This window comes from Nematolebias whitei, chromosome 12 (genome assembly GCF_014905685.2).
Source record: "Nematolebias whitei isolate Nwh7 chromosome 12, NemWhi1, whole genome shotgun sequence".
Classification (NCBI taxonomy): Eukaryota; Metazoa; Chordata; class Actinopteri; order Cyprinodontiformes; family Rivulidae; genus Nematolebias; species Nematolebias whitei.
Window position 1 is genome coordinate 42,618,634 of NC_056509.1, and position 21,457 is coordinate 42,640,090.

Here is a 21,457-nt window from a genome sequence, read left to right on the forward strand (position 1 = left end):
ATATATATATATATATATATATATATATATATATATATATATATATACATACACACACACACACACACACATTTAAATTCAAATTCAAATTCAAAAATACTTCATTAATCCCAGAGGGAAATTATTTGTTGTTGTAACTCATTATCCTCATTTCATTAAGAGATGTTATAGATACTGATGGCTGTAGACAGGAAGGATCTCTTGTAAAGGTCCATCCCACAGTGGATCCTAAGAAACTGGCTGCAGATGCCGCCCGATCCGTCCACCCAGACTCGGCAGGTCTCTCGGTTCCCCTCGGGCTGTAGGACCGTCCAAATGCTTGGCAGAACTCCTCCCAAAGCGATGGCCACTCCTCCCAGCAGTCTGCTGAGCTCCTCGTCGCTGTGGACAGCCAACTGTAGGTGCCGAGGGACTATCCTGTCCTTCCGCCGTCATGAGCCGTGTTTCCTGCTAGTTCCAGGATCTCAGTGGTCAGGCACTCGAGCACAGCTGGCAGGTAGACGAGAATCCATCCACAGAACATCCTTCTCAACTCATTTGAGATTTGGGGCTCTAGTTGAGATATTATTTGAGCTTTTGAGATGTTAATCAGCTGCTGTTGGTTGTAGAAAACTGCCTTGTTGCCATGGTTACGCATCATAACAAATGTCCAAAACTAAAAAAGTTTCAGTAAAAATCCTTCCAGCTGCACAGCATCTGATACCAGAGGAAACAATCATCCAGGAAATGTGATTTACATCCAGAAAAAGAGGAATTAAAGTTTCCAAAAGCAAAATCTCAGAATGAAAGTAACAGAGCTGCTCCAACATGCAGCCACCTGGAGCGGCGCAATTCTAGAACTTATAGATAGATGGATATATATAGTATATATGGTATATACCATATACCACTAACCATACCGTTGGTATATAACCATGTATCAATGATATGTAAGTCAATGGTATATATTGACTGAATATTGGCAATATTTCTGAATTTAATTGGTATGAAACAATTCTAGGATTGCGTCGCTCAAGGTTGCTTCATGTTGGAGCAGCTCTGTTACGTTTATTGTAAGTTATTGCTTTTGAAAACTTGAACTCCTCTTTTATTCTGGATGTAAATCACATTTTTTTGGATGACTGTTTCCTCTGGTATCAGAAGCTGTGCAGATGGAAGGATTTTTACTGAAACTTTTTAACTTTTGGACGTTTGTTATGATGCGTAACCATGACAACGTGTTGTTTTACAACTGGGAGCAGCTCCAAAGCTCAAATAATACCTCAACTACAGCCCCCAAATCCCAAATGAGTTGAAAGAGAGGCGAATCATCCATCATGGGAGAAGAAGTGGAGAAGTCTAAATATCTTGGGGTTCACCTGGACAACAGACTGGACTGGAGATGAAACAGTGAAGCGTCTACAAGAAGGGACAGAGCAGAATGTACTTCTTGATGAAGCTGAAGTCCTTCAGTGAATATCTTCTAGAAGTCTGTTGTAGAGAGCGCCATCTCTTCTGCCATCATCTGCTGGGGGAGCAGCACCAGAGCGACTTCAAAAAAGATCAACAAGCTCATAAAGAAGGCTGGCTCAGTTCTGGGGACTCCTCTAGAACCTTTGGAGATGATTGTACAAAGAAGGATTCTTCAAAAAAATGAAGAACATTATCCTCTTCATCAGACTGTCAGTCAGAGGCTTCTTCAGATCCGTTGTAGGACAGATCGCTACAAGAGATCCTTCCTGCCCACAGCCATCAGCATCTAGAACAACTCTTTAAAGAAACCAGGATGATGAGTTACAACATTTAATTTCCCTCTGGGATTAATAAAGTATTTTTGAATTGAATTTCATGAGTCTGGATTCACTGTGGACTCTGGTGGCCTTCATATTCACTTGATGCCAAACCACCTTTGGGATGTGGTGGAACTGGAGATTCATATCACTGATGTGCATTCTACAAATCTGCAGCAACTGAGTGACGCCATCGTTTCAGTAAAGACCAAAATCCCTGAAACTTTTCGACGCCTTGTTAAATCTATACCACGATGAATCAAAGCAGTTGGGGGGTCCAACACGCTACTATGAGGTGCACCTCATAAAGTGTCACCCTTAATAAAAACAGAATAGTTGAAGTCAACTTCAGTATTTAATCTTGTTTTGCTGCTGTGTGTGATTAAGTCTGCACAGGAAGTCACCATCACAGATCTTTCCTGTTGCGCTCCCTTTGAGCAAGCTCTTATCTCTTTACTGTGAAATGCCTTCTTCTGAACTTCGGGTCAAAAAGTTGCTAACTCATTCAAGTGGTGACTGAAATGTTGCACAACACGTAAAGGTAATAAATGTTTTATTTTTTTAATTCATGCAGTCATTTTAGAATTTAACCTAATATTTCACCAACGTGTTGAGAATAATAGTTTGTCTAGTGTAGCAGGCAGATTAAAGCTTTTCCCCTCCATTACCTCCAACTAATACTCACATTTATGATGTTTCTTCTTTCAACCAGGCCCTGAATGTCAGACAGAACATCCTGCATGGTAAACCCGGGTTTGTAGGACTCTGGCGACCCACCGGTCACCTCTGCAGCTCCAAGATCAGCTGGTGAACTACTCCTTTCAGCCTCCATGCCTTTTTGGATCTGAGGCTACACAGACAGAAGACGAGGGTGGCGTCACATTTTAGCCCCTCTTCCCCACGTTTGTCCACATATAACAACAGAGCTTCCTGTTCTTTTCCCGCCTTCCACCGTGGCAGATAAAGCCAGACGAGTCGGTGCAGCTAAAGCAAAAAATGTGCCCGAGTAAGAAGCGGCGAGCCTCCGGGGACGAGGAATTCTTCTGCTCGTGTAAACTGCTGCTGTTCATTTCTCTCCTGAGACTGTGACACCGCGGTCAGACAGGTTCAACGACCAAAAAAAAACGTGAAATGATCCGATTGGTTACAAGATTATGAAAGAGGGGCGGTGCTTCTTCAATTGTCTGGGCCATGACTCAGGTGTGAACTGTGAGACTGTAGGTGGAGCAGCAGCAGGATGTGAAAACAAGCTGAATGTTTGGCGCCTGCAGCCGAAGGTGGGGCGACATTGTATTTTTCTAGGTCCTTCCCAACATTGTAAGCTGTTTAAGCGAGATCCGTTTAAAAAAATTTTTTAGTTAACTCTGTTACTGAATACCTTGTGAACAACTGGATGGATTTTAATGAAACTTTCAGTGAGGGTACCTCTGATGACCCAATTCAAGATGACGGCCACAGCCAAGCCTTAGAAAAAACTAAATGGCTATAACTCAGTCAACTTTACAGATACTGAGCTAAAATCTGATGTAGAAGTAACTGAGACTCATTCTCACGATATACTTTGAGCACCAACAGAGTTTTGTGACATTCCACGATGTTGTAAATCATTGCAAATAAGGTCATTTTTGAGGTTTGCTCCAAACGGCTGCAACTTTGTCCATCTCTGCATTAAACGGTTTCTGGCGTAAAAAGCAGCGGGTGATATGCATTCCTGCAAGGATTACTAGGTCAAGTCAAGTATTATTTCTACTGTTTGTATTTCCTGTTGTCTTCAGTTCTGCTCTCCATGGAAAACGATTACCGTACTTTGAAAGTACAACGACAACAAACTCCTCTTATCTAAAGCATCTTTCTTTTCTATTTTGTATATAAGATCAGAATATTCTATTCTAAATGATCTAATAAATAGAGAAATTGCATTCCCTGTGAAAATGCAGTGTGAACGCTTGTTACAGAAGAACTTGCTGAAAAACAGATTAAATTAGCTAAAAACATGCTGAAATGTAGTTGAAACGGAAGAACAAGTCTAAATTAGAAAAAGAAAGCAGAAAAAACACATATTTGCTGAATTAGGTTTAAATAAGCAGAAATTAGCATAAAAATTTGGAAATAAGCTGAAAAATTCTGAAATGAGCAAAATATAGCTTAAAAGTAGCTGAAAAGGCAGAAAGAGCTGAAATGATCTAAAAAATGTGAAATTAGTTGAAAAGCTAAAATTAGCATAAAACAGCTACATAATAGCTGAAAAAGCAGAAATAGCTGAAACTAGCAGAAAAAGGCTGAAATGGGCATAACAAGCTGAAATTAGCATAAAAAAGTAATTAGGCTGAAAAACTTGAATTTATCTGAAAACAGCTAAAAGTAGCTAATAAATGCTAAATGTATAGGTGAAACTGTAGAACAAGCTTAAATTAGCAGAAGAAAGCAGAAAGAACACATTTGCCCAATTAGGCTGAAAGAAGCAGAAATGAGCACAAAAAAAATTGGAAGTTCTCTGAAAACGATGAAATTAGCAAAAAAGAGCTGAAAGGTAGCTAAAAAGTAAAAAAAAAAAAAAGCTTGAGTTGACAGAAAGAAGTGGCGAGAGCTCATTTGTGCTGAATTGGTCTGAAAAAGTTGAAATGAGCGTAAAAAAAAAAGTGGAATTAGCTGAAAAAACTAAAAGTAACATAAAAACAGCTAAATAGTAGCTGAAATAGCAGGAAAAAGCTGAAACTTGAAGAAATAAGCTGAATGGAGCAAAACAAGCTGAAATTAGCAGAAAGAAGTTAGAAGCACAAAAATATTGTAGCTAGCAGAAAGAAGCTGAGAGGAGCACAAAACAGCTGAAAAACAGCTGAAATTAGCTGAACCAGAACATAATGTGAAAGAGCAGTAAAAGGTTGTAAACAGATCTGAAGATCTGAAGGACGGAAAACGAGCTCAGTTCATTTTCTATGAGGAAAAAAACATGGCAGAAAAGGAGACCATACAACAATATCTGGTCTTGTAAACTTTTCCTTTGATGTTTGCCGACACCCTTTTGTCACAAATCACTCCTGAAACTTTTCTCCATCCACTCCCTCCTGCCTGGATTCTCTTCTTCTCCTCTTTACCGCACTCTCCATTTCCCTGGACAGTGGACCTCAAGTCCTTGAAGTCCTGCACCTTTGTGACCTCTGCTCCTTGTTGCCTCACTGTTCCACCTCCTCCCTCTCATTCACACACATGTACTCTGTCTTACTACGGCTGACCTTCATTCATCTTCTTTCAAGTGCGTACCTGCACGTGAATGCTTCATAAACATTCACACAACTATTGAACAACTCCTCACCTGTTCCAGAGCCTTCACGGTAACCTTGTGCCCTCCACGATGCTCCGGTTCACTCTCTTCATTTAGCTGTGAAGCTCTGGTTTGTTCTGCTGGCGTTTTACGGTGTTGGCCGTCTGTGCGTTCAGCTCCTCGTTGTTCCACCGCCTCACCTGCTACACCTGTGTCCTGTTCGGCGTCTGCTGCGGTCAGCTGTTCACGTTCAGCTGCGTTCTTTAGCGCTTCGTTGGAAACATCTCCACGAGGTTTTGATTCTTCTGCAGCACAGAGGGCAGAGCGCTCCGCTTCTTCCTCGGGTTGACAGAAACCCATCACTGAGATGTTTGATTCAGAGCTGAAACAAAGACTTCTTAAAAGCCTCTCGTTTGATTTAGGACCGCTTAATGTGGAGCAGAGTCGGAACTTCTTCTCAGGAAATTGTGCGTTTGACATTTCTGCAAGTCTTGCAACACTTAGCTCAGCTCCTCGCCTGAAAGCATCTGACCTGCCGGGCTCAATAGTCCCACTTTGTTGTGTGTCCCACTCCTGCAGCTCCAACACTGCAGCAGATACTTCATCTGGACTTCCACTGACGTCCCCATCATGATGTTTATGATCTACAGCTTGAGTTTTATCCTTGAAAGCGTCGGACTGTGCAGCCATATCACAGCTTTTTAAACCAGCTTGGTCTGATTCTGGACTGACGGATCCTGTGAAGAGTCCAGGTGTCTCCTCTGGGAGATGAGCACCGAGAAGCTCTGCCACCTGAGAACATCTGAGAACATCTGGACTGCAGGCAGCAGAACGCTCCTGTAGCTGCATGTCGAGCACCACTGTAAACGCTTTCTTTGTGATCTCAGAGTGCGTTTCTTCTCCCTGAGCATCTGCTGAAGCCCTGGAAGTGTCGGGCTGGACTGGGAGGTGATCGGACACATTGAGAGGGGCTGATTGTGTCGCTTCTGGCAGGGACGACTTGTAAAGAGCAGGAAGAGTGTGTGACTCAGGAAGAATTATGTGCGTGCCAATTTGAGCGTTAGTACACAGTTTGCCTCGTTCATCGTTTGACCAAAGAAAAGTCTGAGGGTTAAACTCTAGTGAAGCTGATGGAGGAGTCCCTGATCTTACAACATCTGGACGTTTTGCACATGTGGTCTGAACAGAGGTTGAGGCCTGTTCTTGGTTTATACTCATGAGGCTTTTTGTTAGATTCACAACGGAGACGTCCTTCTGACCTGAAGCGCCTGATAGGTTCTGCTCTGTGGTATTATCTGCTTTATGTGTTGCTCCGGACGCAACAGTGAAAGGACAGGTGTGAAAAACTACTTTAGGATGATTCTGGCTGTCATGTTCACCACCTGACACTTTCTTTCCATCTGCTGCAGAGGAGAAACCTGTGGCGTTATCAGATAATGCCCAGTCTTCCTTCCCTTCATCACTTTGATTTGGGAAATCCACTCGAATGTGACCGATCTGTGAAATTCACAAAATTATCAAAAGAATTTTAAAACGTATAATACGACTTTTTCAGCTTGTAGCTGTATAATTCTGTCTCACCGAACATCTAGACAGAGTTTCCATTGCAGTTTGACTTTCACTGAGAGCATCTGAAGCGGTTTTCAACAGAATCGTCACCACTTCTGATCCCAAAGAACGTAGAAGGAAGTTTTCTTCCGCAGTAGCTTCACAGAGTGCTTGTTGAAGCCGTAAACCTTCATCCAAAGAGTCCTGGGAAAGCAGAGGCACACAAACCTTTTATTGCCTCTCAAGGCAAAGTTGTTCTTGACTGCGTTCCATGTCTGTACTGTTAACAAAATATACAATGAACCAGCCGACAGATTTTAATGAACCCATCAAAGAGTAATTACTGAATGGAGCTGAGATGGTGTAGTGGTAGGGCAGCCGACTTGGGACCAGAAAGTCGCAGTTCTACTCACAGCCATTCCCACATGTCGTGGCGTCTCTGAGCAGGACACCTAATCCCCAATTGCTTCCCAGGTGCTTACATAGCTGCCCACTGCTCCACCTGGTATCTCAGGTGTGATGGGTTAAATGCAGAGAACTAATTTGGCCATTGTACGGGAACATGCAGTGATAACAATCTCGGACTTCCCTTCCCCTTACCTTTTAGGGCAAATTCAATTAAAGATGGTCGCCAGAGTCGACTAACTCTATAGAAAACACAAATATGGCTGCAACTCAGCCAACTTTACAGATAATAAGTTTAAACTTGTTGTGGTAGTATCGGGCCAAAGATAAACTGTCCAAGATCAAAACCAACCTGGACCCCGCATGTAACCGCTGTAAACAAACTCCAGCCATGCTCTTGCACACATTCTGGACTTGTCAAAAGCTGCGGGGCTACTTGCAATCCGTTTTTGATGCTTTCTCTGGGATATGTGGAAAAACTGTGCACTCATCACCATTCATTATTTGGGGTGGCCCCTGTGGATTCAAGTGCGAGAGGAACGTGATTGTTTTTGGCTCTTTTCTAGCCAGGAGACTTACTTTATGTAGATGGAAGGATACACATCCCCCAGCATATGAACACTGGTTAAAAAGTTATGTATCATATTAATTTGGAAAAGATTAGGTATACTGTGAGGGGATCTGTTGGGAGATCTTGGGACACTTGACGGCCATTTGTGTCATATATTGAAACTGTGTCAGTGCCTGTATGATTCATGCGTGCCTCTACAGCTGATCCAGTATGTTGTTTGTTTCTTTTTGTTTGTATTGTTGATATTAAACAATTTGTTGTGGTAGTTGCCGAGTTATTCGAAATACATAATCTGAGCATCTTGAGATATGTACTGTAAATTTTAAAGTTTGCACTATTCTCAGATGAAAAAACGAGTTATTTTTCACCATAATTATGTAAAAAAAAACTTCTATGTGCTCCTTTAAAAATCCATTACAGCCTCACACAGATGAGGACCACAGCTGATCTTAAACAGAAAACGTTTGTCTTTATTAAAACAAAATTTCTAGTACTTTTATTTAGATAAAGTGTAAACCTTAAATTGCATTTAACCACGTCTTTTTTTCCAAGAGACACGTGGAGCAGAAACGTCTTATTTTTCATATAATTTAAAAGGTTAGACTTGTGGCATTTCACAGCTCGACCAAACAACGTCAGAAGGTAATTTCCACGGCATTAACATAAAGTGCAGGCACAAAAAGATTTGAAGCTTCAGTGTTGCTGACTGCTGCTTTCAAAAGGTCTAGAACGGTTGAAGCAGTGGTTAAAGGCACAGAGGGCCCGCTAGATTTTCTGAACTTTGTCGAAATAGTTCTAAATTAGACGTTACATCATTTCATTTTTTTTCCCAGAGATGACTCACAACAGCTTGGTTAACTGAGAAGTTTAAAAATTGGTGTAATGGTCTTTTTTTCTTTTTAGATTGTACGCTGTATCAAATAAATAAAAAAAGGGATAATAGTTTCAGTGAAATTGTAAATATTATAAAGTAATTGCACTTCTTGAAGGAATGCATATCACATGATGCCTTTTGTGCCAGAGTTAAAGATCAGCCTTCGATGAAACGACCTTGTGTTCGGTCTCATGACGCTGAACATGAGCTCACCTGATGCATTAAGTATAGGATGTGAACGACCTTCGGCTACTACCACACTACATTTTAGCTCAATATCTATAAAGTCAGATGAGTTGCAACCTTTTTGTATTTGCTAACGTTGCTTTGTTGAGGCAGCCATCTTGAAAAGTCAATCTGTTGTAGATTTGCAGGATTACCATTTGAGAGTTTAAAATCCACCCACTAGTCCATGTGATATTTTGCTAACATTACAAATCAGGGCTATTCAACTAAATTGCTCAGGGGGCCACAGTTACTGAAAGCCAAGAGCTCAGGGACCAGACGTCCAACAGCTTTTGTCATTAAGTAAGTTTGTTTTACCGTTTAAAATCTAGTTTTATTTAAAAACGAACCCATTGGTGGGCCGAACTGAGCTCACCCGTGGGCCTGATTTGGCCCACGGGCCGTCAGTTGACTAGCCCTGTTACAGATAAACAAACACAGGCAGCTATGAAAACAAATGGTCCAGAAACAGCTCGTTTTCTATGAGAACAGAGAGAGGGTTGCATGTTATTTACTTGACTGAGTGAGGATGTCTCGGTCTGAACCGCGTGGCTCCACCGCTGCAGCCGCCCCACGACTCCTCTGACAGACTCAGCTGCGTTTTCTACACACTCCTGCTGCTTCCGTTCAAAAACTGACCTCAAGCTGCATTTAAGAAAGAAAAAGACGGGAGGAGTGTTTCTTTTCTAGTATTACTACAGGAAAATTTCATGCATCAAAAGGTACATTGTCATATAAATTAAATTAATTAATAAATTAACCGACCTTCCATTTTCATGACTGAAAGTGGAATAAAATAATCCTGAACAATAATGTTACATTTTGTTCCAGAGCAATCATTTCTGATAAATGTGTGAATGATTATGAAGCATTCACACTATTGTGATCCATTTTTCTTCTGTACGTTTTTTGGCATCTTTCTCATTCCACAATTTTTGTGCTATTTCAACAAATCTTATACCAAAACGTTCAGCCCGTTCAGGAGAAGGGTGCTATAACTTTTGGTATTGGTGCAACTTTGGCTTTTAGAAATATTTAGCATTTTCTGCCACTTTTTTCCTCACAGAAAATGGATTGAGCTCATTTTACATCCTTCAGATCTTCAGATGTGTTCACAACCTTTTACTGCTCCTTTCACATTTTGTTCTGGTTCAGCTTCTTTCAGCTTCCATGTGCAAATTTAAACTTTTTTCAGCTACTTTCAACTAATTTCAACTGTTTTTTCAGCTGTTTTGTGCTCCTTTCAGTTTCTTTCTGCTAACTACAACATTTTTGTGCTTCTAATTTCAGTTTATGCTCCTTTCAGCTTATTTCTGCAAGTTTCTGTTTTTTCTGCTATTTCAGCTACTATTTAGCTGTTTTATGTTAATTTTAGCTTTCTTGACTAATTCCATGTTTTTTGCACTCATTTAAACTTTTTTCAGCCTAACTGAGCACAAATGTGCTCTCTCCACTACCTTCTGGTAAATTAAGCTTCCTTCTGTTTTTTTAGCAACTTTTCAGCTGTTTTTTTTATTTTTTTTGCTTATTTCAGCTTGTTTAGATAATTTACACTTTTTTGTGCTTTTTTACTTTTTTCAGCAAATGGTATTTCTGCTTTCTTCTGCTAATTTAAGCTCGTCTTACTATTCAGCTACTTTTTAAAAACAAATTTTAGCTATTTTTAGCTGTTTTCAGATAACAACGTCCATGCTCAATAATTATTTTCAGATAAATTCAAAATTTTGTGGTAATTTCTGCTACTTTCAGGCCCAAATAACTTATTTCTACAAATTTCAGCTTGTTATGCTCCTTTCAGCTTTTTTTCTGCTAGTTTCAGCTTTTTCTTCTATATCAGCTATGGGGGCCAAGATGGTGTAGAGGCAGGGCAGCCGGCCTGGGACCAGAAAGTCCCAGGTTCGATCCCCAATCACTGCACATCACGTGGCATCTCTGGGCAGCACACCTCATCCCCAAAATGCCCCCCAGGCGCTTTCACTAGCTGCCCACTGCACCACCTGGTGGTGGATGGGTTAAATGCAGAGACTAATTTCTCCATTGTATGGAAACATGCAGTGCTGACATTGTGATGACATTATTATTATTATTTAGCTTTTTTTGTGCTAAATTTAGTTTTTCAGCTAATTCAACTGTTTTGTTAGCTTGTTTCAACCCCTTCCACTTCCTTCTGGTAGTTTAAGCTACAGTAATTCAGCCTTTTCAGCTACTTTTCAATTCTTTTTTGCTTAATTCAGCTTTTTTTTTTTGCTAATTTCTTAATTGTTGTCCTCGTTTCTGCTTATTTAAATCTAATTCAGCAAATATGTGTTCTTCCCACTTTCTTCTAACTTAGGCTTGTTCTTCCATTTCAGAACATTTTTTAGTTAATTTCAGCTGTTTTTCAGCAAGTTCTTCGCAATAAGCGGTCACACTGCATTTTCACAGGAAATGCAATTTCTCTAGGTGTTGATTGATTTTGCTAAGTTAAAGTATGTTATTAAACAAAGCATGCACTGTCTTCAAAAACCCTATACAAATCTGATTTCCCCTGATTAATTCCACCTTCAGTTACAGTTGAATTAAAAGTACATTAATACCATTTGTCACACTGGCATTTGTTCACTTTCCAGGATGCAACCAATAGATGGGGTGATGTACCTGCTGAGGTCTTCAGAAATGGCACTGACAGTTAAAATGACATCTGCAGGAGGAGTTTCCTGCGCTTCCCTTGTCCTCTGCAGATCATTAACTCTGACAGCCAACTCTGTCATCTTTTTCTCACAGTCCTGAGAGACAAAAATGCTTCTGTGATTGAGAGAACCGTCAGCTCTATTATTCAGGGACTTTGTGACATTTTAAAGGACGCTTTAATGTTACCTGTATCGTACGCCCCTGCTGTGTCAGCTGCTTGAGATCTGGCTCGGTCTCAGACAGAATCCCCACAATTTCAGCCAAAACTCTCAGTTCTGTCTGCAACAGGGAGGCCTCTTCCCTAACGTCCAGAACTCTTGGGTTCCCTGTAAGCGGTGGCACCTGTAGATGTTCGTTGATGCTCTCTATCGTCATCTTCTGGTTTTCGAGGCCTTTGACTCGCTCATAAGTGCTGGCTAGAGCCTCAGCGGTGGAACTGAGTGTGAGGGAGTTCCTGAGCCGTTCAGGTTGTAAAAGGTCTTTTCCAACATCCGTTACATCTTCTAATGAAGCCTGGAAAACAGACAGAGTGACAACAAAGTCCATGCTCAATAATCCAGATATACAATCCAACATTTTTCAGTCATGTCATCTGGACAGCTTCTTTTTATTGTGCTGAAACATTTCACCTTCCATCCAGAAGGCTTCATCAGTCAAGGAAACACACAACACAAAACTGATTCTTCCCCCAACAGCTTACGCCAAAGTGGAACAAACCAGTTATGTTGGTGCCAAGATGGTCTCTTTGGCCCGCCCCCTCCTCCATTGCCGGCCCTCTTCCTTGTTGACAGTCGTGTCAAACTTCGATCCAGAAGGCTTCATCAGTCAAGAAAACACAACACAAAACTGGTTCTTCCCCCAACAGCTTACTCCCAAGTGGAACAAACCAGTTATGTAGATCTTTATCTAGTGTTCAAGATCTTTAGCTAGTGTTCTAGATATTTTAGATTTTATCAATTGTTCTAGTTCTTTATCTAGTGTTCTAGATCTTTTAGCTTTTATCTAGTGTTCCAGATCTTTATCTAGTGTTCTAGATCTTTTAGCTTTTATCTGGTGTTCTAGATCTTTATCTAGTGTTCCAGATCTTTATCTAATGTTCTATATCTTTTATCTAGTGTTCCGGATCTTTATCTAGTGTTCTACTTAATTTAGCTTTTATCTAGTGTTCTAGATCTTTTAGCTTTTTATCTGGTGTTCTAGATCTTTATCTAGTGTTCCAGATCTTTATCTAATGTTCTATATCTTTTATCTAGTGTTCCAGATCTTTATCTAGTGTTCTACTTAATTTAGCTTTTATCTAGTGTTCTAGATCTTTATCTAGTGTTCTAGATCTTGAGCTAGTGTTCTAGATCTTTTAGCTTTTATCTAGTGTTCCAGATCTTTATTTAGTATCTAGTGTTCTACTTCTTTTAGCTTTTATCTAGTGATCCAGATCTTGATCTAGTGTTCTACTTCTTGTAGCTTTTATCTACAGTTCTAGATAGTTTAGCTTTTAGCTAGTATTCTACTTTCAGCTTTTATCTAGTGTTCTTCATGCTCTAGCTTTTAGCTCGTGCTTAGCCTTCTTTAGCATTTAGCTAGTGTTTTGCACCTTTAAGCTTTAAGTCAATTTCAGCTTCAACAATTGTCAGCCATTCATTGTGCGCTCAGGTTCATATTCAAACAGAATGTGACAAAATGTCCGATCTTGAACAGGAAGCTTCGGGTCACTTCATTTATCTCAGCAGGTTCACCTGCAGAGCTGCTGTCTCTCTGCTCGGTCCGCTCGTCTCGTCTTTCTGGTCTTGACAAACCGACATGTTTTCCTGCGGGGTTGTCAAATTACGGTGGCAGTCCTGCAGCTGCCGGCCGAAGTGCTTCTCATTACTCTGACCTTCCTCGAGGCTGGAGCACAAACTCTGTGGACACTTCAGCCACACCGAGCAGCAGTCAGTGGACTTTATACTCAAGTCTGACTGAAACCGTACCCCTTCACTGACCCCAATTTATTATTGCTCAATGCTGAAAGGTGAAAGAAGACAAAAATGTTTTTGTTTCTATTGTCAAAATATCTCGTAAATTCCTGGAGGGGTTTTGATGAACTTTCCAGAAAGTAATAATTGGATGAGCTGATTCAGTTTTAGCATCAGTCGAGTTCAACATGACAGAAAACAGCATATTGTGTATGTGGCAGCTCACGCATAACATTATCTTAAAGGTTCGAACAAAGGGCCAACGTGACTTCTCAGGATAAAGTAATTTCAGTTTAAACTGATATAAATCTTAGTTTATAGACAAAGCATCTTCTTACTTGAACACAGTGATGTCTGAGCTCTACAGGAGTCGGGACCTCGCTGCGTTCAACAAGAGGTGGGTCAACGGTTCGCCTTACATCTTCAGTCTGCCGCTGTGCGGATTTAAACACAAACTTTTCACCGCCCCCGTTCGGGGAGCGCTGCTCCTCCTCCGAGCGGCCTTGTATCCTTGTGTGGAAGGTGTGGTATGTTTCCAGCAGCTGGCAGCTCTGCTCCAGGAGCACCACCTGCTGAAGGTTGCTGCTTCGTAAAGACGACACGAGCTGGGTGATGAGCTCCGTTCTCACACTGCAGAACACAAAAAACAAACTAACGTCTGTTGAGGTTTTTTTTTTTACGGAAACAGAGACTAAAATGTAGCACGGAGTGAAGGTTCATTTAAACTGGAAGGGGTAACTTGTATAAAAATAAAATTTGATTAAAAATACATAAATCTATAAAAAATATGTAAAAATAGATAAAAACTTCTGCATCAGATACTTTAAATTTCTGCTTCCACATACAGAAACTTTGTGCAACTTTCCATTAAAGTTCAGTCAAGTCTTCTGGACTTTTTTTTTTTTTTTCCATCCTTCATCCAAAGGACTTCATCAGTCCGAGGAGCCACAACAATCTTAGTTCCACAAGCAGCACACTCACTTAGTGAACCAACCAGTTTGCTGGTGCTAAGATGGTTTTTGGGGCCCGCCCTCTCCCCCGTCGATTCCTCTGAGGCAGCCATAGTCAAAATGGTTCAAAACATCAACCATGACATTTTGAACTGGTCGGTCCACTATGGGAGTGTGCTGCTTGTGGGACTGCATTTGTTGTGGCTCCTCAGACTGATGAAGTCCTTTGGATGAAGGACGAAATGTCTCCAAAAAAAAGAAACTGTCAACTTTGTCAGATTTATTTTTTAACCTGGATTTGTTGATTTGTGAAACTTTTTATGCTTTTCTTAGAAACTAAAGTTGTGCTTTTTAAAAATAGTTGCATTTTATTTTTAAGGGAAATTATTGTTTGCATGAATTAATATATGTGAAATCTATAGAGGGTGGCACGGTGGTGCAGTTGGTAGAGTTGCCGCCTCTCAGCGAGCAGGTCATTTCAAATAGCAGCCGGTGGAGTTTGCATGTTCTCTCCGTGCATGTGTGGGTTTTCTCCAGGTGCTCCGGTTTCCTCCCACAGACCAAAAACATGCATGTTAGGCTGATTGGTAACTCTAAATTGTCCCTAGGTGTGAGTTAGAGTGTGAATGGTTGTTTGTCTCGTTTGTCTCCATGTGTCCATGTGATGGACTGGAGACCTGTCCAGGTGTCCCCCACCTCTTGCACAGTGATAGCTGGACATGGGCACCAGTGACCCCTGAGACCCGAAAAGGAAGAAGCGGGTAAAGATAATAGATGGATACATTTATCTATATTGTTTATTAATTATTCAACAAAATCTCAAACCCCAGATTTTAATCACAATGACACAGAAAACTTCTCAAATGTTAAAACTGAGAAATTACACCTTTTTTGGGGGAAAAAATGGTTATTTTGAATTTGATGGCAGCAAGATATCTAAAAAATAAGTGTGTACAGAACCATCTTCCCCCACTGGGAAGCAGGAGGTGAGGAGAGCAGCAGATGGGACTGTTGTCCCATTCTTGTCTGATGTAAGATTATTCAACAGTTCTGTGTCTTTGTTTTGTTCCTCGATGCTTTCAACGTTTGGTGAGAGGTCTGGACTGTCTGCAGGTTGGTTCAGCACCAGGACTCTTGGACTACAAAGCCTTGCTGTTGTTATGGATGCAGGGTGAAGTTTAAAATCATCTTGATGAAATTTGAAGGCCTTCCATGACAAAGACGTGGTCTGAATGGGAGAATAGTCTAAAACACATTTAATTTTCTGCATTTATGGTGCCATTCCAGCTGTGTAAGCTGCCCTTGCTGACAAGCACTAATGCACCCCCATACCAACAGAGAGGCAGGATTTTAAACTGTGTGCTGATAGCAGGCTGGATGGTCCCTCTCCTCATTAAAACGGAGGACTATTTCATAGGCCTGTCACGATAAACAATAAATCTATTCATCGCATGATAAATGAAAATTATCAACCACATTTTAATTTATCAGCTTTATCGTTTCTTCACGTAAGGACACTGGATGACAAAATGACCCCTCCCTTTCTCTTTAAAACAGTTTTAATCGTCCAAAATCACGTTTTTGGATCGTTAAAAGCAGCTAAGCTGAAAAGCTAAGCTACAAGCTAAGCTAACAGGCCGACCTCGGGGTTGAAACTCGTGCCTTTGTGTAAAAAGTTGTTCTTTTTTCTGCAGAAAAAAGCTGAGAACTTGTTTACTGATTTTTTACAATTAAATCTTTGTGTGACAAATGCTATGCTAAAGAGCTCAAACCACACCGAGCACCCGCCATTTTGAGAACCGAAAAAATGAAAGACAGCCCATGTCTTAGAGACGCGCTACTCGCTCCCTCACTATCCATCCTTTGGTTCAAACAGTCTTCTACTGCCATCCAGTGGTCAAAAAAAAGGTACTTCACCCAAAACAAATTAACCAACAGTTCTTTTAAAATTTGACAATAATTATTAATTATTGTCAAATTTCAAACAATATTATCGTTTATCGTAATAATTTCTGAGACAATTAATCGCCCAGCAAAATTTGTTATCGTGACAGGCCTACTATTTCAATTCATCTTTCTTTGTAGTTTGAAAATACAAAGACCTACTGAGCAGTTTACCGTTGTTGAAATGTTTCCTCTCTCAAGCATCCAAGGGCCTCTCCCTTCAAAACCTTGTCCTCAGCTGCATGAAGCCATTTTTCCAGATGTTCGTTCTGTGCTTGTAGCCTGCAGCACAAACACACACTTTATGCACTGCAGTAACTTGAAACTTACACAAAAATAAACAGCGATGCAACAAAATATGGAGAGACAAGTGAAATACTAAGACAGCTAAATTAAAATGTGACCTTTGAAAAAGGTGCGTCACCTGTGCAGATCCTGGATATTCCTCTCAGTCTGTTGCTCCACCTCAGAGAAAAGTCGATGGGAGCTTCGGACTTTCTCCTGCAGCTGAATCCCAGTAACAGACAGCCTCTGGAAGCACTCTGGACCAGCTAAAGAAGCCACAACTCGCATATCCTCCACCAAACTCTGCGCCTGCTCGTCCTGGAGGTGGAGCTGCTGCTGTAACTCCTGCAGAGAAGACGGTGACACTCCCAGGAATGTTTAGCCTGCGCTGAGATACATTTCAGCCACTTTCAACACATTAAAAAAGTTTGTCGCTTTAAACTCCATTGAAAAAAAAATATATAGAATTAAACGTTTTTAAAAAATTTACTTTAGCTTCATTTTTTTATTATTATATTTTAAGCCTAACGTGTGAATGTTTATGAATCATTTACTGTGATGCGTTTTTCTTCCGTACGTTTTTCAGCATCTTTCACGTTCCACAATTTTTGTTCTATTTCATCAAATCATAAATCGAAACGTTCAGCTCGTTCAGGAGAAAGGTGCTGTGACTTTTGGTATTGGTGCAACTTTAGCTTTTTGAAATATTTAGCCTTTTCTGATATTTTTCCTCATAGAAAATGAATTTAGCTCATTTTACATCCTTCAGATCTTTAGCTCTGTTTACAACCTTTTACTGCTCCTTTCACATTTTGTTCTGCTTCAGCTACTTTCAGCTTCCTTGTGAAAATTTTAACTCTTTTCAGCTGCTTTTTTCAGCTGTTTTGTCATCTTTCTGCTAACTACAACATTTTTGTGCTTCTTCTAACTTATTTCTGCTAATTTCAGCTTGTTATGCTCCTTTCAGCTGATTTCTGCAAGTTTCATCTTTTTCTGCTGTTTCAGCTATTAATTAGATATTGTATGCTAATTTTAGTTTTTACAGCTAGTTCCACCTTTTTTGCACTCATTTCAACTTTTTTCAGTCTAATTCAGCAAACTATGTGCTCTCTCCTCTTCCTTATTGTAATTTAAGGTTACTTCTGCTTTTTGCTAATTTCAGCTTTTTTTCCAGACAATTTCCATTTTTTGTGCTCATTTCTGCTTCTTTCAGCAGACGTGTTCTTTCTGCTTTCTTCTGCTAATTTAAACGTGTTCTAAATTTTCAGCTACTTTTTATTAGCATTTTTTAGCTCATTTCAGCTGTTTTCAGATAATTTCTGCTACTTTCTGCCTAATTAACTTGTTTATACCAATTGCAGCTTATGCTCCTTTCAGCTTATTTCTGCTAGTTTCAGATTTTTCTGCTATTTCAGCAACTTTTTAGGTGTTTTGTGCTAAATTTAGCTTTTTCAGCTAATTCCACGTTGTCGTTTTTTAAGCTCATTTCAGCTTGTTCCACTTCCTCCTGGTAGTTTAAGCTTCTTTCTGACTTTTCAACTACTTTTCAGTTTGTTTTTTTTTGCTAATTTCAGCTTTTTATTTAATTACCTAATTGTTTGTGCTCATTTCTGTTTATTTAAACCTAATTCAGCAAATATGTGTTGTTTCTGCTTTATTTTGCTAACTTAGTCTTGTTCTTCAATTTCAGCTACATTTCTATTTAATTTCAGCTGTTTTTTAGCAAGTTCTTCAGCAATAAGCATTCTGCATTTTTGCAGGAAATGCAGTTTCTCTAGTTTAAGTTAAAAATGGTGCTAAACACTGCTTAAAGCAAAAGTTATTACCTGAAGTCACTGCGTGTTCAAAATTTACTGAAAGTATATGAACGTTTTATTTATTAATTTTACCTTAGATAAAGCCTTTTGAAATATGGTACAGATGTGAACTGAAGCAGCTAAACTTTTATTTTTTGCTTTATTATCATGAACTACAAGATGAATGCATCACTTCTTCATTTGTAGGTGTAACTTAATCGTCTACCTTGAGTTTAGCACAGACTGTTGGAACATCTGAAGCGGTGAGAGCACCGAGGGAGTCTTGAATCTTCTGGAGGGAGTTCAGACACTCCGTCATCCTCCTAACAATTTGTGTTTTAGTGGCCTCCATCTGCTCATCAACCTCCTCGGCTTCAGAAACAAGCTCCTTCAGCTGCTCCATTTTCCTTCTCACCTGGGTCTCTACCACCTTATAAAACAAACAAAATGAAATGGACCAAGAGAACTAACAAGAATAATAATAACTAATAAGAAACTACAGCTACAGATGCTTCACGTCTCTGATCAATGTGTGAAAACCAGCTCATGAGTTTATGAATAATTTAAAAAAAGCATTTTCTGTTCTTTTCTAATTTGGTAATCCCGGACAGATTAAAATGGTTTGTTTATTTCAAACGGTTCAACGCATGGAACAAAATATGTCGGTATAAACACAGGGTCTACGTTAAATGGAGAATTTTTTAAATGGAGGTAAATTTAATCGAAGGATTATAATGAAAGTCAAGAAAATTTGGATGAAATCTCTCAAACCGTCCTTTATTGTGTGAATGCTCATGAAGCATTCACTCTGTTGTGATCCATTTTTCTTCCGTACGTTTTTCAGCATCTTTCTCGTTCCACAATTTTTGTGCCATCTCAGCAAATCATAAATCAAAACGTTCAGCTCTTTCACAATAATCCTGCTATCACTTTTGGTATTGGTGCAACTTTAGCTTTTTGAAATATTTAGCCTTTTCTGGAATTTTTTTCTCTTTAGAAATGGATTGAGCTCATTTTACATCTTTCAAAATCTTTAGATCTATTTTACAACCTTTAACTGCTCATTTCACATTTTGTTCTGGTTCAGCTACTCTCAACTAACTTCAGCTGTTTTTTCAGAGGTTTTGTGCTCCTTTCAGGTTCTTTCTGCAAGTTTCAGCTACTATTTAGCTGCTTTATGCTAATTTTAGCGTTTTCAGCTAATTCCACAATTTTTACACTCGTTTCAACTTTTTGAAGCAAAAATGTGCTCTCTACACTTCCTTCTGGTAATTTAAGCTTCTTTCTGCTTTTTTAGTTACTTTTCAGCAGTTTTTTGCTCATTTCAGCTTTTTTTTTTTAAAGATAATTTCCACTTTTTTGTGTTCATTTCTGCTTCTTTCAGCCTAATTGGGCAAACATGTTCTTTCTGCTTTCTTCTTCTAATTTAAGCTTGTTCTACCTTTTCAGCTAACATTTTTGCTTTTTTTTTAGCTAGTTTCAGCCGTTTTCAGATAAATTCAAGGTTTTTGTGATAATTTCTGCTCCTTTCAGGCTAATTAACTTCTTTATGCTAATTTCAGCTTGTTATGCTCATTTCAGCTTGTTTCAGCTAGTTTCAGCATTTATGCTATTTCAGCTACTATTTAGCTGTTTTATGCTAATAGTAGCTTTTTCAGCCAATTCTACATTTTTTTTCGCTCATTTCAGCTCTTTCCGCTTCCTTCTGGTTATTTAAGCTTTTTCCTGTCTTTTCAGCTTCTTTTTACCTACTGAGCATGGACTTTGTTCTTTTTACCTGTTTTTGCTCATTTCAGCTTTTTTTAGCCAATTTCCTTTTTTTTTTTGTGCTAATGTCTTCTTATTTGAACCTAATTCATAAATGTGTTCTTTATGCTTTCTTCTGCTAATTTAGACCTGTTCGCCCATTTCAGCTACAGCTCAGCATGTTTTTAGCTAATTTCAGCTGGTTTTTTTTTGTTGTTTTTTTTACAAATTCTTCAGCAATAAGTGCTCACACTGCATTTTGGCAGGAAATGCAACTTCTCTAGTTACAGCTTGAAACCTGCATCCTGACCTGGAAGTGAACCTGTACCTGCAGCTCCAGAGGGGTCTCTGAGCTTTGAAGCAGTGACTGAATCTCGGCGGCTCTCTGATGGAAACGTTCGACGCTCCTCTCTTGGATTATAATCTGGTTCTGGAGGCAGTGCGAGGGAGGTTACAACCAAAGTGTTCTAGCTGAGGGGAGTTTTGATTTTGCATAGAAAAGTCCACAGCAGCTCATTTGTACCTGCAGTGCCTTGATGTCTTCACTCTGAAAACATGGACTCTGAGCAAAAACTACCAGTTTGCTGTCGGCCCAGCTCTCCACTTCTGCCCCCAGCTGAAGGACTCCATCCCATAATGTCAAGCAAAGATGAAGGTTTTCATAGTACGACTCTGTCCTTTCTGATAACTACAAAAGGCAGATATTAAAATATGATAAAGTACCTAGCTAGGCTTAAATTATAAAAGTTTCATCTTTTTCTTCTCAACATCAAAGCAGCATAAGGAGAGTACAAAGTGTCTGAACTGACATCCAGCCAGCGATCCATGAGAGCCTCCGCCTCGCTCTCAAACGGAGTATCGGAGCAGCCGGGTATCTGACGCAGCAGGGAGTGAAGTTGCCTGCAGACGCTGCGGACCTCCTCGATGTCACCTCCAAGACCGTTCAGTTCTGATTTTGTCTCCTCGACCTTACAAAGCATGCAAACACAACGAGAGGACGCACATCTTAAATCAACACCTGATGCAATACATGAATATTTACAGTCCTTCGCTTGTTAAGTCCTAATGGGTTCATTGTTTGTGTGAGTGCAGAGTCATTCACATTCGTGTTTAGAGTTTGTTCCTAACGTTAATAAAACTCAAACTACTCTAGCAAACAATATGCTGTTTTTCTCATTCACAAATTAAAATATTCAGCTCATTTAGGAGATGAGGGCTATGACATTTAGTTCATTGTACCTTTTACAATTTTCAAAATGTTAAATTATGTAAAAATACAACTTCCAATTGAAATGTGTTTTTCCATTTTCTTTAAAAACACTGTCTTAAATCAGCTCCAGCTTTCCTGCTCTAATTGTCTTCTTATGCTACTTTTAAGTGCTGTTCAGCCACTTTCAGCTACCCTTCAGCTATTTTCAGCTTTTAGTTGCTGTTCTGCTACTTTAAGCTTTGAGTTAGTT

General features: G+C 39.7%; 1 protein-coding gene across 1 annotated transcript in view; it reads right to left on the reverse strand.

Moving 5' to 3' along the window:
- The window catches only part of LOC119417942 (nesprin-1), a 128,541-nt gene that overhangs the window by 96,016 nt on the left and 11,068 nt on the right, over positions 1-21,457 (reverse strand). Inside the window, exons 11-24 of the mRNA XM_037685190.1 lie at positions 20,807-20,965; positions 20,521-20,685; positions 20,326-20,427; positions 18,478-18,681; positions 16,595-16,800; positions 16,345-16,452; positions 13,615-13,906; positions 13,058-13,231; positions 11,511-11,837; positions 11,292-11,419; positions 9,170-9,299; positions 6,613-6,783; positions 5,083-6,528; positions 2,455-2,619 (exon numbers count right to left, since the gene is read on the reverse strand). Coding sequence (XP_037541118.1) covers positions 2,455-2,619; positions 5,083-6,528; positions 6,613-6,783; positions 9,170-9,299; positions 11,292-11,419; positions 11,511-11,837; positions 13,058-13,231; positions 13,615-13,906; positions 16,345-16,452; positions 16,595-16,800; positions 18,478-18,681; positions 20,326-20,427; positions 20,521-20,685; positions 20,807-20,965 — 3,777 coding nt within the window. The remainder of the gene's footprint in view (positions 1-2,454; positions 2,620-5,082; positions 6,529-6,612; positions 6,784-9,169; positions 9,300-11,291; positions 11,420-11,510; positions 11,838-13,057; positions 13,232-13,614; positions 13,907-16,344; positions 16,453-16,594; positions 16,801-18,477; positions 18,682-20,325; positions 20,428-20,520; positions 20,686-20,806; positions 20,966-21,457) is intronic.